General features: G+C 51.0%; 1 protein-coding gene across 1 annotated transcript; it reads right to left on the bottom strand.

The window, feature by feature from the left end:
- Window positions 1–3,213: 3,213 nt before the first annotated feature.
- HIRIP3 (HIRA interacting protein 3) lies at window positions 3,214–17,098 on the bottom strand. Its single transcript, XM_066576893.1, has 7 exons — window positions 16,966–17,098; window positions 7,767–7,887; window positions 7,160–7,271; window positions 4,664–6,273; window positions 4,423–4,582; window positions 4,098–4,196; window positions 3,214–3,985 (listed from the first exon to the last, which is right to left on the bottom strand). Exons 1-7 carry the CDS (start codon window positions 17,034–17,036, stop codon window positions 3,807–3,809), a joined length of 2,352 nt encoding a protein of 783 aa, XP_066432990.1. The 5' UTR covers window positions 17,037–17,098; the 3' UTR covers window positions 3,214–3,806.
- Between the last annotated feature and the right edge of the window lie 43 nt (window positions 17,099–17,141).

Genomic DNA, 17,141 nt, shown 5'->3' with positions numbered 1-17,141 from the left:
GCTCTTTTCACGGTCGGCCGATATACGCTACCATCCAATGCACTGAATGCCCATGCATCAGATCAGACGGGTGTATTCCTGCGGCGTAAAAGCGCCAGGCAGGAAAGACAGTAACTTTCTTTCCTGACCTAAATACGGAGGCGGCTCCCATAGACTCCTATGGGAGCCTATGACAGCTGCCGGAGAAGGGAGGTAGTTTAGCATTGTGACACTTGAATTCCCTCACCTTGCACTGGGAGGGGGTGGAGGTAGTTGCTGACAAGGGGCAGAAGCTTCGCACACTAGCTCCTGCCCCCTTGCCGAGGGGGAGACTGTTTAGCAGAGCTAAACTGTCTCTCCCCACCCAATGACTAGCCAGGCTCGCCCTATATGTGCTGGGTCAGGGCTGTCTGAATGGGCGCACAAATATTAGCTTTGTGGGCCTGGTCCTGCGTTTTCACGTCGCTGGCAGGCGAATGTAAAAATGCTGACTGCTGTGTGAAAGAGCCCTAATAGAGCAGTGCTAAAGGGGGTGTACGAACATTACAGGTTACCCCTTATCCATGGGGAGGGGGTCACAGGCCCCTGCTGATCTCAGACCAGGGTTCCCTGCAGCGAGAAGGTGGCTGAATGGAGAGCTGGTTAAGCCTCACCCGCTCGGGTATTGCCGCCAGCCCCATTGGCATGACTACAGCACTGACTATACTTAGCCAGCCTGATGGCACTGCGGGGGCATGTGACCCCCTGCAGTGATGGTGAAACATGGGAGTACAGCTCTACAGCAGCAGGGGTCTTACCGGTGAGCCCCCCACCGATCAGCACGTAACGCCTATACGCAGGGTAACTTGCAATTTTGCTACAACCCCTCTAAGCCCTTGATCTTCGCAGCCCGGCTTAAGTTGCAGGTCAATTGTGCGAGGCCAGCTTCACACGGTCCGAAGCGTATTTACACACACATTTGCGCAATGGAAGTTGTATTTTTTGTACGCAGGACCTGTGCAAAAAGATAAAGCCCCGCACGCACGCTCCCATTGAATTCAATGGGCAGTTAATGGGCTATGCTTGACGAACCCATTAAAATCAATAGGTTCGATTCACCGCTTACTGTGCGCAGAATGCCTGAGACTACCTGCTGCCGGACTCTGCCCCACATTGCTGCCTTCTCCACTCCTGACCTCAGCTTGTGGTATTGAGCACTCTCTGCCCCAACTCCTGACCTGTTCTACCTCCCGAATCTGCTGCGTGCACCCTGACCTCTGGCTGGTACTTTCTGATAACGCCTCTGTTCACACACGCATCAGCTCCACATAACCAGGACTACCTGCAGTATAACCTGGGGATGCCAAAGTGAAGCCCAGGTTGCAAGGTGGGTTGAAAAGGGTCAGAAAACCACGAGTCCTCAGGTGTCACCTATGAAATTGGTTTAAAAAAAAAAAAAGGCGTGTGGCACAGCAGATCCTGACAACATAGCAACAATCTGCAGCCACCAGCTCAGAGATGGAAGAGCAGGATCTGTTCTCTATGTGTGCAGTGTATGGGAGACGACATAGCAGCAGTCTACACCCACCAGCTCAGAGATAGGAGAGGAGGATCTCTTCTGTGTGTGCAGTGAATGGGAGACATCACCACAAGAGCAGGATCTCTTCTCTGTCTCCTTGAGCTGGTGGGTGTAGACTGCTGCTATGATGTCTCCATACACTGCACACATAGGAGAGCAGGATCTCTTCTCCATCTCTGAGCTGGTGGGTGTAGACTGCTGCTATGATGTCTCCATACACTGTACACATAGGAGAGCAGGATCTCTTCTCCATCTCTGAGCTGGTGGGTGTAGACTGCTGCTATGATGTCTCCATACACTGCACACATAGGAGAGCAGGATCTCTTCTCCATCTCTAAACTGGTGGGTATAGACTACTGCTATGATGTCTCCATACACTGCACACATAGGAGAGCAGGATCTCTTCTCTATCTCTCTGAGCTGGTGGGTGTAGACTGCTGCTATGATGTCTCCATACACTGCACACATAGGAGAGCAGGATCTCTTCTCTATTTCTGAGCTGGTGGGTGTAGACTGCTGCTATGATGTCTCCATACACTGCACACATGAGAGCAGGATCTCTTCTCTATCTCTGAGCTGGTGGGTGTAGACTGCTGCTATGATGTCTCCATACACTGCACACATAGGAGAGCAGGATGTCTTCTCCATCTCTGAGCTGGTGGGTATAGACTGCTGCTATGATGTCTCCATATACTGCACACACAGGAGAGCAGGATCTCCTCTCTATCTCTGAGCTGGTGGGTGTAGACTGCTGCTATGATGTCTCCATACACTGTACACATAGGAGAGCTGGATCTCTTCTCTCTCTATGCTGGTGGCTGTAGACTGCTGCTATGATGTCTCCATACACTGCACACATAGGAGAGCTGGATCTCTTCTCTGTCTTGCTGAGCTGGTGGGTGTAGACTGCTGCTATGATGTCTCTATACACTGCACACATAGGAGAGCAGGATCTCTTCTCTATCTCTGAGCTGGTGGGTGTAGACTGCTGCTATGATGTCTCTATACACTGCACACATAGGAGAGCAGGATCTCTTCTCTATCTCTCTATGCTGGTGGGTGTAGACTGCTGCTATGATGTCTCCCATACACTGTACACATAGGAGAGCAGGATCTCTTCTATCTCTGAGCTGGTGGGTATAGACTGCTGCTATGATGTCTCCATACACTGTACACATAGGAGAGCAGGATCTCTTCTCTCTCTCTCTCTCTATGCTGGTGGCTGTAGACTGCTGCTATGATGTCTCCATACACTGCACACATAGGAGAGCTGGATCTCTTCTCTGTCTCCTTGAGCTGGTGGGTGTAGACTGCTGCTATGATGTCTCCATACACTGCACACATAGGAGAGCAGGATCTCTTCTCTATCTCTGAGCTGGTGGGTGTAGACTGCTGCTATGTCTGCCATACACTGCACACATAGGAGAGCAGGATCTCTTTGTGTGTGCAGTGTATGGGAGACACAGCAGCAGTCTACACCCACCAGCTCAGAGATAGAGAAGAGATCCTGCTCTCCTATGTGTGCAGTGTATGGAGACATCATAGCAGCAGTCTACACCCACCAGCTCAGAGAGAACTGAAAACTACAGATGAAGCCTGCAGAGGGAAAAAAAATCACAACAATGTAGTGTTGTCCCTCGTACACATTATTCTGAGTCAGGGACACTGTAACAAAATTCCGATGTGGAAAAGAAATTATTTATTTACAAAAAAGACATTTAAAACTGATAAAAAAACAAATGTAAACAGCAAAAAAGGACAAAGACGTAACATGTGAAACAGACCAAGGCAAACTGGAATAGACCATGTAGGGGGGGGGGGGGGAAGATACTAAGTGAATTGGTGCATGTAGGGGACAGAAGAGTGTCTCTCCAAAGCTAGAGCTCTGCAGTCAGGGAATGCTGGGGGTTGTAGTTCTGCAGTCACTTGGGCAGTGGTTACATTTGGAGGTTCCTTTACTTTTAGAGTGACCAGTGGCTTTTATTATGGAAGCACCTAATATCTATTGATGAAATCACTTGGGAGGTGGTGCCATGAGCTACAGAGTACCCAGTGCCCCACTGGCAGCGCCAACTGCTAGTGAATTAATAGCCTGGATCAACAAGGTCCAAGCTGTGGCCAAACTACAAATCCCAGCATGTTGGGAAGCTCCAATTCACCTCTGTATGGGACAAAGGGGTAAGAGTCCAGAGACGGTTTCCTTGGCACATGAAGCATGACTGGAGGTATTGTCAAGTCCTGTACACATGAGATCCAGGGGATTAACCCTTCAGTCACTGTCCCCATCACTGATGATGCCCCTTAAGCTAGACCAGTCCATTGGCCTCTTTTTGCGGGGGGGACCTTCTTCTCCTTCAGAGTCAGTTCCCACAGTTTTATGGTAGGGGGAGCTTTCATGTTTTGGGGATGTCTGATAGGGGTTCCAGGTGGTACGCCGTCGAGGTCGACCTGCAGAGAAGAAGAAAAATGGCGCCCATCACATTAGCATACAAGTTACACAGAATATTATAGTCAGTGACCGAAAAGGCTGATAACAGGAAGCAATAGATTATATACTCACCAGCTGTCGCTATGATGTTGCTGGTGTCTAGCTCTGCCAGCTCGGCCGCCTCCTCCCGCTTCAGTCGCACCACTCGGCATTTCTCCAGCGACGGCTTCCCTGCAGGGAGAGATCAGACTCCTTCGTCATCACGATGGCTGCTCCCCCCCCCCCCCCAGCCCCCACCACACAGGCTGCCCCCCCCCAGCCCCCACCACACAGGCTGCTCCCCCCCCAGCCCCCACCACACAGGCTGCTCCCCCCCCCAGCCCCCACCACACAGGCTGCTCCCCCCCCCAGCCCCCACCACACAGGCTGCTCCCCCCCTCCAGCCCCCACTTCTTACCTTTCACCCCCAGGTCCTCCAACTCCTTCTTCAGCACCTCCACCATGGACTTAACGGAGCGGCAGTCCTGAAACAGCTTCTTGTAGTTCTTGCGGGCGCCGCAGGTCAGGATGTACTTCTTGAGGCGGACGATGGAAGGGTGCTCCTCCTTAGAGGCACTCTGTGGAGGGAGGAGGAAGACGTCTTGTATATTGACTCCTCACTTTCCTCACCGCCCCCACCTACCCCAGCCCGATTTTACCTGTTTCTTGTTGCTGTTCCCTTTGGTCTCGAGTTCTGATTTCTCGGAGGAATCGCTGTCCCCTCCGTCTTTCCCTTCCGTTTTCTTCTTGGTTCTTTCCTTATCGCTGTCGCTCTCTTTTGGGGCAGTTTTCTTCATGCCTCCTTTGCCGCCTGTCTCTTTACTCTTGTTGGCCACTGGTTTGGACTTTTCTTCGTCACTATCTGTACTCTGGTCGCTCTCATCATCCATCTTTTTAGTGGGAGGTCTCTTTTCTCCTGCACTATCATTGTTATTCTTTGGAGCCCTCTTTTTTGCACTCTCCTCTTCGTCACTCTCGCTGTCTTTCTTGGAGGCTGCACTCTCTTCTTCACTATCGCTGTCTTCCCTCGGTGTCTTGGTCTTTCCTGAATGCTCTTCCTCTTCACTATCGCTGTCTTTACTAGATGCTGCACTCTCTTCACTGTCTTTCTTAGTAGTCTTCTTGGATGCCCTCTTCCCTGCACTCTCTTCCTCCTTGTGGCCTTTTCCTTGCACTCTCTTTACCCTGACTTGAGGCTTGCCCTCTGTTCTTGCCACCATTTTCCCTTTTCCTGCCCTTTTCTTGCGCCCCTGTTCTTCTTCGTCACTCTCACTGTCTTTTTTGGAGGCCGCACTCTCTTCTTCACTATCACTGTCTTCCCTTAGTGTCTTGGTCTGTCGTGCACTCTCTTTCTTAATAGTAGTCTTCTTGGATGCTCTCTTCCCTGCACTCTCTTCCTTCTTGTGGCCTTTTCCTTGCGCTCTCTTTACCGTGACTTGAAGCTTGCTCTCTGTTCTTGCCACCGGTTTCCCTTTTCCTGCCACTTTCTTGCGCCCCCATTCTTCTCCGTCACTCTCACTGTCTGTCTTGGAGGTCGCACTCTCTTCTTCACTATCGCTGTCTTCCCTCGGTGTCTTGGTCTGTCGTGCACTCTCCTCTTCACTATCACTGTCATTCTTAGGGCTCTTTTTCTTTGACAGTCTCTTTCCTGATCGCTCTTCCTCTTCACTGGATGCTGCACTCTCTTCACTGTCTTCCTTAGTAGTTTTCTTCTTAGATGTTTTCTTCCCTGCACTCTCTTCCTCTTTGTGGCCTTTTCCTTGCGCTCTCTTTACCTTGACTTGAGGCTTGCCCTCTGTTCTTGGTGCCGTTTTCTCTTTTCCTCCCTTTTTCTTGCTCCCCCGTTGTTCTCTGTCACTGTCTGTCTCATTTTCTAGAGGTTTCTTCACAGCTTTGGCCTTCTTGCTTCTGTCCTCGCCGGCACATGCACTCTCTTTTTTGGTAGCCTCCTTCTGTTTGGGCTTGACCATTTCCACCTCGCTGTCCGAGTCGTCATCCTGAGGTCTTGAAGACTCCTTTATCTCACTGCTGGAGTCGGAGCCCTTCTTCTGCTTCCAGGCAGTCACTTTGCCATCATCCGCCTCCTCGGAGCGCTCGTTGATCGTTTCTTTGCCTCTTTTAGGCGTTGTCTTTATTCTCCTCTTATGTCCGTCTACTTTGACAGCCGCTGTCTCAGGAACCTTCTTAGACACTGGAGCCTCTGGGGAACTCCCGGACACTCTCTTGATGTCTCTCTGCTCAATCCCAGAATCCTCTTCAGACTCGTTATCTGGAAGAGACAGACACAGGGTTACCATTAGTTTGGCTCTTACAGCAGGAGTGATCTACACCTACCCCATGTACAGAATGACAGTGAAGACTGACACAGGCAGCTGTGGGAAGCTGGATGCCACCCACGGGCGCTGTAATGGCGGCACATACTGGTATCTGCTACTAGGACAGAGTCAGGGCAGTCGCTGCAGCGGGTTATTGGGTGCGGGGCACCGGCGCTCACCGTATCATTACCAGTCATCCTGCTCCCAGCGCTAATGAACGGTTATTATACACACACGTGACGTAATAACAGATCACCAGACGGAGGAAGGAGCCGAGCATTAACCCCTCACATCCCTGCTGCTAGTTACACTAATGGAACAGAAGCCTAGTACTTATCACAGTAGAGACTATGTCACAGTGTGTCAGTGTAGACTCCTCAGTGAGGTGAACATCAGCTTCGCTGATCGTTCGTTACAATGTAGCAGTGATGGCGAGACTGGATGATGGAGAGGCCGGGGAGCGCTCCGTGCAGACAGGCACGAAGGGACCACCTCTTGCACACGGCCATCCAATCAGGAGACTGCTATAGTCATCACTCATTATACCAGAGCGATACATTGTAACAAACTATTAGAGATTTGTGCACCTCCCGGAGGATTATCTAGACTGATACATTGTAACAAACCCTCAGCTGTGAGATGTATTAGGTCAGAATAGTGTTTCAGCCTCTGAATGTTGCCATTCACTTACAGCAAGCAAAGATGCAGAATATGCTGCCTATACATTTACTTTAATACTCCGGAAGATGCGGCCGCTGTCACATGATCACCTCTATGGTTACTCCACATGGTGGTTGTGATGGCGTCTGCGGTACTTAAGCCCTCTGACTTGTTACTCACCATCAGTTGGCTTCTGCCTCTTTCCCGGGGGCACTTTGTCCTCGTCGCTGTCCCGGCGCGCCCTCTTCTGCACCTTCCTAATGAGGGGCTCGTCGTCACTGGCTTCTTCCTCCTATAGGAGGTCATACGAGAAAGGGTTAACTGCGCTGTCCATTAACAAGCCCCAGGGAGAACAGTAGGACACCACCAGTCAGGGTGGTTACCGGGCACAGGGGCATTCTTAACCCCTTCCAACCTACTATGTAGATCCTGAAAACTGACATTACGATAGGTCATCGCAGCCAGTGTGGGCGCCAGCTAGATTGTAACAGGACCGATAACCCCTTAGATGCTGCGGTCAATAGTAACCATGCAATCTATGGTTTGACAGAGTAGGGGGCTTGCCTTTGCAAAGATGGGGGGGGGTGGCAACCCTGAGGAGTTGAAGCAGAAGCCCTGTTCTTCAGTGACCTACAGGGTTATCGTTCCATTCTCCTGTACTAATTATGTCTTCTCCAGTCACATCCAGGGCTGCAACCACTTAGTACCGGAGAGCAGAGCATTGTGGGTATGCAGGTCACAAGTCTGCAGCTCTGGATGTCCTGGTGTCATGGCGGCCGGGCCTCACCTGCATCCTCAGCAGCTCTTCCTCCACTATCTTCTTCAGGATCTGCCGCTCCTGTGGGGAAAGCGCTGAGCGGCCGGTGTGAGCCAGGAACTTGGAGCGCACCACGGACTGAGACAGGACGCTGGGGAGAGAGAGAATGACAGGTCATGTGACACGGCATGACATCATACAATGCAGGCTGCATGTATCCCAGGGCATGATGACATCATACAGGATACAATGACATCATACAAAAAGCAGCTCAAATAGTCCCCGGTGTTACCAATTAACGCCGCAAAAACATGCAATTCCGACTGATTTCGCGCGGACAGTGTGTGCTTTTGCGCACCCGCATAGTCTTATATTGAGGCTCTGGTGTGCGGAATGGGCACAAAAATAGGGAATGTGTATTTTTCCGCCGGACGGAATTGTGGGCACAAAGATGCAAAATGTGAGGGAATCCGCTGAAATCAATGGGTCCCATTGTCCGCAGTTTGCACAAGCGATTTGGCGTGCGAATGGGAGTCAATGGGATGGCATAAATCCGGATGATACACGTCTACCCAGTGCGCATTTACCAATGGAGGACGAAGAAATCAAAGAGGCCTTCTTGCGTTTTTTTTTGCCCGCCCTGATTTGTAGAAAATGCGAACAGTTTGGGTCCGTGAAAACACTGCGTATTTCACGAACTAAAACTGCATACACCGACGTGAATGAGCATGAATAGATACCTATAGAGCGTCGGGCGAATGAACGGCGCTACATACTCTAGCCAGCAGATGGCGCCATGAATAGATACCTATAGAGCGTCGGACGAATGAACGGCGCAGATGAATGAACACACATTCCATATAAACACGTGTATTAACCCCTTTGTGACAGACGAGATACACGTAACACAGATACGGCGCGGTATGTAAGGCTCCATATTAGGCAGGAGCGCCACCTGGCTGTTGTTAGAGGTATCTCTGATCCGGGCTGTCCACCCCTTAGATGCCGCGGTCAGCAGGTAGGAAGCTCCTCCCATCTTCTATACAGCCGTGTGGGATGAGCCCACTTAGGATGCGGACACTGAATGCAGCAGGTGCTTCAGTATGCGGCGTACCGGGGAGCACAGGATCATGCCCCCAAGCTGTGTAAGGCCCCTCACATACCGCGCTTAGAAACGGCAATGTTAGAAAACACCGCATTCGAGCGCAGGTCTGTGAGGGCCCATTGAAATCAATGGGAGCGCTGTGCTAATAAGCGCATGCGTGGGAGCGGCCGGAAGACATGGAAATTAGGAAAAAAAAGTAAAGTTAAGAAAAAATGAACCTACATAATAGTAGCACGTCTGATTAACCCCTTAGTGACCACCCATACATGTTCTCACATCCCGGATGTCTGAGCTTTGTTGTACAGGGCTGTGAAGACACGCTGGCCCTGTAGAATAAAGCTGCAGGTGCGGAGTGTGACCAGGGGCGGTCCGTGCTCCAGTGAGCGCCATTATTATTTAACTCCTAACAGCGATCACATAAAAAGGTTTTTGTTTTTTTTTAAAAAAGGAGTTTCAAAAGTTAACCCTTTCCAATCCACTGTGACATCTTCCAACATTCTGATTGAAGCCTGTACTGCACCGATGTCAGAAGACGTCCGGCAGGGTATTCTTAGGCCTCATGTCCACGGGGTTAAAATCCACAGCGTTTCTCCCGCACACGGATCCGCGCCCTATAGGGCTGCATTGGACACCCGCAGGTAGTTAAATACCTGCGGGTGTCATTTTTTCCGTCAGGCGCGGATCAGCGTGCAGGAAAAAAATCCGGACATGCTCCATTTTCGTGCGGGTCTCCCGCGGGGACGGCTCCCGCAGGCTTCTATTGAAGTCTATGGAAGCCGTCCGGATCCGCGGGAGACCTAAAATCAGAATAAACTCACCTGCTCTGGATGCGGATCTTCCCTTCTTTGCACCCGGATCTTCTTTCTTTGGCCCGGCGGATGCCGCGCGCATCCACCGGGCACATCCGCCGGGCCAAAGAAAGAAGATCACGCATCGTCCGGAGAGGTGAGTTTATTCTTATTTTTTGGCCTCATGTCCGCGGGGCAGGAGGGACCCGCTGCGGATTCTACATGAAGAATCCACGGTGGGCCTGATTTTCCCCATGGACATGAGGCCTTAACTGTATATTACTGGCCACTCTGTTGTCGGGGGCCTCTCCAGCATGTCACATACTGCAGTACTGGCTCTAGCCAGCAGATGGTGCCATTGCAAAATGGCAGAAGGAAAGCCCTCCAGGAAATCCCAAATGCAAAATTGGATTGCAAAGGGTTAAAATTTCATCTCCTGTCACGAAACTGATCCCCCCCCCCCCCAGTAAATCTTCCCTCACAGACCTCCCACGACTTCTGTGCATGCGCCCGCTGGCAAAAAGAAGTATCTGTAGGCCAACCCTTCGCTCCAATCCTGAGCCAACGCGTCCACTGCCACTGGGTGATCCCCCGGGCTGAGGGAGAACTCCACCTTGTGGTTTCCCTTTGATGTGAATAGGTCCAGCTGTGGGATTCCCCATTTGTCTGTTAGGAGTTGGAAGGCCTCCTGTGAAAGGGACCATTGCCCCCCCCCCCCCCCCCCCCCTATGCGTTTCCAGATGAGATAGTCAACTTTTTGGTTTAACCCCTTAAAGGGGTTGTCCCGCAAAATAAAGTAAAGTTAAGTACTTCTGTATGGCCATATCAATGCACTTCGTAATATACAACATGCATTAAATATGAGCCATACAGAAGTTATATACTTACCTACAGGGCGTCCCCCACCTGTGCTGGCGTCCCCATCTCCCTGGCGCCGACCGAATCCTTCTCCTGGCATGCGCAGACCAGCTGTGTGGCGTGAGCACGCTGGAGCGGCCCCTTCAACGGGACAGAAGAGACAGACTGTGCAAGCGTGTCTAATCGAGCCGGGAGAAGGATTCGGTCGTCGCCATGGAGATGGGGAAGCCAACACCGGAGGGGGTAAGTGAATAACTTCTGTATGGCTCCTATTTAATGCACGATGTATATTACAAAGTATTTGATACTTTCCCACTGTAGCTGGGGCGTCCATAGGAGCCTCAGTTATAGGGAAAACATCCCCTGTAGTGACAGTCAGTGACAGAGCTGGCCAGGGTCTAGTATGACCCTCCAGCACTGCTGTAGCAGGGAACCCCATGGGTCACATGACCCCCCCCCCCCCTCTCCTCACTTTCTAATACACAGTGCTCATTGAGCCCCTCCCGCCTTCTCCTCTGGGTTATCAGCTGTTACTAACAGCTGACAACCTGTCCTGCTCTGATTGATTGCAGGAGGCTTAAAGCGCCGCCATAATTTTACATAAGGCTAAACTTTAAGCCCATGACCAGGTGCCATAAGTTTACAGTGCTTGGTCCTAACGGGTTGGAGTTCCCTGTAGGTGGGCTGCCGATATCGATAGGACCCACTCCTTTGCCCAGCAAAAGATTTTTTGGGAAATGCCATGCAAGGATGGGAATTTTGAAGGCCCCTTCTTTATATTAGCCTCACCGCTGTTCGCCGACTCCATCTTGAACCTTCGATACTTGATATAAGCATTTACAGATTTTAGATTTATGATCCTACGGGATTTTCCACACTTTTTAATTTTTTTTAATCAAATAGTCTGGAGTAATGGCCCGCTGATTGTTCTATTTGAGGGACCAGGGTTACTGCTCCAGCAGGTCCCAGACCCCCCCTGTTGGAGAAGATGTAATCGGTGACCCAAGTCTCCTGTGGTCAAGAACTTTTGTTGGAGGTCGAGATACACATTCTATTTGGTACCCTGGTGTAGGATTTGGGGAATCCAGGAGCTTTTGCAGAATGAGGCTCATCTGTCTGCGAAGGCCTGTAATCTCGCCCTAACCGGCGTGGCGTCATGATTTTGGTTTAGGGGATATCCCCCTGATGAGGGTTCAAGAGGAATCCCCTACCTTTGCCCCCTTTGGGGTAGCTCCACCGACCCTGAATGTTGTGTTAGGGGGGGGGGGGGCTTTCTCCTCTGTGGTTTCTGGAGACCCTTTTTTCCTATCTGCTGCTTTCTCCAGGAGTTCGTCCAAGTCTGGGCCATATAAAAATTGCCTGTGAAAGGGGAGCGAACATATTCATTTTTTGGAATCTAAAATCGCCTGACCAGGATTTGAGCCGCAGCGCCCTCTAGTGGAGTTAGATAACGCTGCAGCGCACACTGATAGTTTGACCATTTCAGCCAATGCGTCGGCCAAGAAGTTTGTAGCCATCTTCAATACCGGGAGGGAGTTCAGAATTGGTTCCCTCGGGGTCTTATTGGATATGTGGAGCTCTAACCGCTCCAGCCACACACACGGTTCTGGCTACTATGCCGGGTTTCAGTAGTCCGGCTGCGGTCTCCCAGCTTTTTTCCAAGAGACCCTCTGCCTTCCTGTCCATAGGGTCCCTCAGCTGCGTAGCGTCTTCGAACGGGAGGGTTGTTCATTTGGCTACAGGAACATCCACCTTGGGCATTTTCTCCCAATCTGCGCATGCTTCTTCCGAAAATTGGGAGCCCCTTTTAATCCCTTTAGTAGTGAAGGATCCGTATGGGGTTTACTCATTCCTTTTTTATCAACTTTTGGATTCTTATATGGACTGGAAACGTGTGCCTACGTCTTCCCCCAGCCCCCCAAAACCTCATCCTGAATGGTGCGAGGTGGTCTGCGTTCTTCCATTCTGAGGGTAGCCCTGACCCACTTTGTAAGTTCGGAGAGGTCCTCCTGGTTAAATACCGTAGACATTTCTCGTAAGGACTGGCTGTTCCTCCACATCAGAGACTTCTTCTGGAGTCATTGCCAGAGCTACCCGGCCTCCTCGAGCGGTTTGACACGGACGCCGCAGCTGGCTGTATGATGGCAGGGCTGAGTGGACTTCCTCCCTGATCAGCTAAGGTTCTTCTTCTAACACCTTGGCTATACATAGTTTGCATGGCGGTTGGTCATATGCGGAGGGCAATCAGAGTCGGCGCTTGAGTAACCAATTACAGCCATTCAGTGATGTCATTCACTAAATAGCTGTGAATAATCAAGTGCCGGCTCTGATTGGCTGAGCCACGGCACTCGTGATCCAATCACAGCACTTGCTTGCTGCAGGCGGGGTATTCAAAGCCCCGATACCAGGAAGAGAATGAACTGTCAAAGCTGAGGACTGCAGCCTGCCACCACACCGGGGTAACAGACGCCACTGACTAGTACTGAGTATTGCTGTTTTTTTAATGTAGTGGAGCTAGGGCTTATTTTCAGGGGAGGGCTTATATTTCAAGCCACCCCTCTATCTCCCTCCATTGCTTAAAAATCAGGGTAGGGCTTATTTTTGGGTGAACACGGTAGTGCTGCAGTCACCTATGGACAGAAAGCCTGCCACTGCAGGGCTTTACTTTAGGACTCGTCTTCTCACATGTGTCTGTGGCCGCTAATCCCTCAATTGGCCAGCTTTGTGGACGAAATTTCTCAGAAATCTCGTCCACATGGGACAGCGAATCTGTCACGGCAAAGCTGGGAGAAGCCGGTGTTGTGGTGCGGATTCACCGGCCACAGAAACGGAAAAGCGTGTAGCCAGGTCGCTTCAAAACAAGCGGCTGAGTGCCATGGGTTTTGAAGCAGCGCTTTCCTGGCGGTAATCTCACTGTTTATCGCTGTGGCCAAACTGCGAGATTTCCGCTGGAAATACGCTCTGTGAGAACCCAGCCTGAAGAATCACACAGGTTGCCTGACTCACACACAGAGCCATAAAATAGGGGCTGTAAAGTAACGTACCTGTCTGCAGACAGAAGTTCCTGTACCACTTGTAAGCAGGGGTGGTATTGCAGCTTCCGGCCACCAGGGGGAGCTCATCACAGCAGACATGTACAGCAGGAACAGAACGTACAGTATGGACTTTTCCAGCCAGCAAGGGGAGCTCACAACAGCACACTCGTACAGCACAGCAGGGACAGGATAACAGCAGACTGTCTGCAGATCTACCTATACATCTGGAGGTAGGAGACAACGGGGATGGCAGCAGGGGACAGGCCTCTTGACTTGCCTGCACACTTTACTATGCCTTACTATCGGGGGTGCCTTATATTTGGGACTTCTGCAAATTTTAGGGGGTGCCTTATTTTCGGGGAAACACGGTATATATAGCTATACCAGGGGACAATACAGAGATCTCTCCCATCATTATACCCAGGACTGTAACAAGGGGGCGCTCTAATAACTATGTATAGATATATCAGGGGTCAGCACAGACATCTCTCCCATCATCTATTATACCCAGGACTGTAACAAGGGGGCGCTCTAATAACTATGTATAATATATCAGGGGTCAGTACAGAGATCTCTCCCATCATCTATTATACCCAGGACTGTAACAAGGGGGCGCTCTAATAACTATGTATAGCTATACCAGGGGTCAATACAGAGATCTCTCCCATCATCTATTTATACCCAGCACTGTAACAAGGGGGCGCTCTAATAACTATGTATACATATATCAGGGGACATTACAGAGATCTCTCCCGTCATCTATTATACCCAGGACTGTAACAAGGGGGCGCTCTAATAACTATGTATAGCTATACCAGGGGACAATGCAGAGATCTCTCCCATCATCTATTTATACCCAGGACTGTGACAAGGGGGCGCTCTAATAACTATGTATAGCTATACCAGGGGACAATGCAGAGATCTCTCCCATCATCTATTTATACCCAGGACTGTAACAAGGGGGCGCTCTAATAACTATGTATACATATATCAGGGGACATTACAGAGATCTCTCCCGTCATCTATTTATACCCAGGACTGTAACAAGGGGGCGCTCTAATAACTATGTATAAATATATCAGGGGTCAACACAGAGATCTCTCCCATCATCTATTTATACCCAGGACTATAACAAGGGGGCGCTCTAATAACTATGTATAAATATATCAGGGGTCAACACAGAGATCTCTCCCATCATCTATTTATACCCAGGACTATAACAAGGGGGTGCCTTAATAACTATGTATACATATATCAGGGGACAATACAGAGATCTCTCCCATCATCTATTATACCCAGGACTGTAACAAGGGGGCGCTCTAATAACTATGTATACATATATCAGGCATCAGTACAGAGATCTCTCCCATCATCTATTATACCCAGGACTGTAACAAGGGGGCGCTCTAATAACTATGTATAGCTATACCAGGGGACAATGCAGAGATCTCTCCCATCATCTATTTATACCCAGGACTGTGACAAGGGGGCGCCCTCTACGTCTAGTGGAAAGCAGGTTTCATCACCAACATGGAAGGGGGTTCTTTACAGTAAGAGCAGTGAGACTGTGGAACTCTCTGCCTGAGGACGTGGTGATGGAGAACTCACTACAAGAGGGGCCTGGAGGTAATAATATTACATGTTATATCACGGATTGCCAGATTGGAGTCCGGAAGGTAATGTTCCCTTAAATGGGGATAGTTGGCTCCTCCCTCACTGGGGTGTTTTTTTTGCCTTCCTCTGGAACAACATTGTGGTTAATAGGCTGAACTGTAAGGGGGGAGGGGGCGCCGCAGCATGTCCATACTTTTTTCTTTCTGCTGCGGCCGCACTCTCCTCTATGGGAGCACCGGCCCCAACGGAAGAGCGAGCGGCCGGGCCGCTTCAAAGCCACCACGGGTTTTTCCACTGCGCTACTCCCGGCGGAAATCTCGCGGTTTTTGCTGTGGCCAAACCGCGACATTTCCGGCGGGAATCCGCCCTGTGAGAACCCACCCTAAGGCTAATAACAGCCCTGTCTCTATGACCAAGCACGGGAAATCTAAGGCGCTCGGTCCTGGGCTTTACTCCCGGTTGATAGCAGAAGTACGGCGCGGGATTAAAGCGCAGGAGCAAGTCGGGTCCTCAGCTGTCACACACAGCCGAAGACCCAGAGCAGAAGGGAGAAACCGTTTTTTAACCTCTTTAACGGACACAGCGATACCAAATATGCCCCCCCCCTTCTTTAACATAAAAAAGGAAGATTTTTTTTTAAATTTAAAATTAGTAATTTTTTTGTAGTTTTAGCCCCCATTGGGTACTTCAGTTTGCATCATGTGACCGCCCACACTCTACAACATCACACCACATTCTGACAGTCAGTCATGGTGGCACCGATCCCGCTGGGCTTCACCTCAGAGTGCTGGTGATGACATCACTGACAGAAGTACCATGTGACCCCTGTAGCCAATCACTGGCGGTGGATAGCTGTGGCGCTCCCCTCCCAGAAGTAAGGGCTGGTTCACGGCCGTGGGAGTACAACACTGCCAGTCTCGCAGCCCATTCGCTCTGCTGGCAGAGATGCCATACGGGTTGTAGTGGGCACTGCACATGCCCGGGATTATGGCGTCACGAACATGCACAGTGTGACTTTCTCTAATTCCCCATGGGGATCGGTATTAGGCGCGGTCCTCTCGCAGGCACGGCCCTCCGTATAAGACGGGGAGAGGCAGAGCGTGCTGCGTTTGGAATACCCGGCGGGCGCCACTCCACTGTTTCGGCAGTCCCATCGAAGTGAACAGAGCGAGCCCCCTCCTCACTGCGGGGGGCACAGAGGGGAAGATGGGGGATACAATGGCGTATGTTTGAGATCAGTGGGGTCTCCGCAGTGACCCCCCCCCCCGATCGGCCTGTTACCTCCTACAGGTGGATGGGGGATACCTGTAATTGGGGTACCACCCCTCTAAACATGTATGTACCCCACGATGAACTTCAGCACTTCCCCCGCAGAAAGATCAGATTTCGGCAACGGTGAGCACACGGACCAGGCCGTTAAAACTAAAGCCCCCAAAAATGGCGCAATCACTTTTTTGCCCCCATTTTGGCCAGCTTAGTCCTTTGAAGTTCTTCGGCACCGTTGGTTCCCCTTTTATGACTCCTGGGTGAAAGATATCTGTAGCGCCCCCCACAGGTCAGCGCTGCTGTCCCACTGATCTGCGCCTCGGCCCCAGCACAGACACCACAATCTCCATTTCACATACATTCATGGAATTACAGACTGAACCATTACAAACGTGACGTCAGACTCCTGATACCACCGCAGTATGTAGGGTGACGTCACAACACGTCATACACCTCCCGCCATCGCACAGAAGGAACGGCGCTCAGCAGTGCAGTGACGTCACCAGGACGCCCGCCGCCCCCGCTGATGACGTCACCCTCGGTGTCCCGCTCTTTGTCCTCACCTGAGGTCCGGGCTCCGCTCGAAGAGCCCTCGGGTGAAGATACGCATCTCCCGACCCTCATCTCCCGCCATGTTTAAACCAGCACCTCCGGGAAAGAAGCTCCGCCCACCGGCCTCTCATTGGTCTGCCCCCTTCTCTTGACTCCTGATTGGTGGACGGCAGGAGGGCTCAGAGCT

The sequence above is a fragment of the Eleutherodactylus coqui genome, chromosome 8, assembly GCF_035609145.1.
Source record: "Eleutherodactylus coqui strain aEleCoq1 chromosome 8, aEleCoq1.hap1, whole genome shotgun sequence".
NCBI lineage: Eukaryota > Metazoa > Chordata > Amphibia > Anura > Eleutherodactylidae > Eleutherodactylus > Eleutherodactylus coqui.
Note: the sequence above shows the minus strand (reverse complement) of the source record. Positions and strands in the feature narration are given on the sequence as shown.

Bases quoted from the DNA above. Each gene is read 5' to 3' on its own strand.
- HIRIP3 (XM_066576893.1), bottom strand. From the start codon at position 17,036: ATGGCGGGAGATGAGGGTCGGGAGATGCGTATCTTCACCCGAGGGCTC. The intron at 7,272-7,766 runs GTGAGGCCCGGC...GACCTCCTATAG, and splicing joins AAGAGCTGCTGAGGATGCAG to GAGGAAGAAGCCAGTGACGA. The intron at 3,986-4,097 runs GTGAGTATATAA...TCTTCTCTGCAG, and splicing joins CAACATCATAGCGACAGCTG to GTCGACCTCGACGGCGTACC.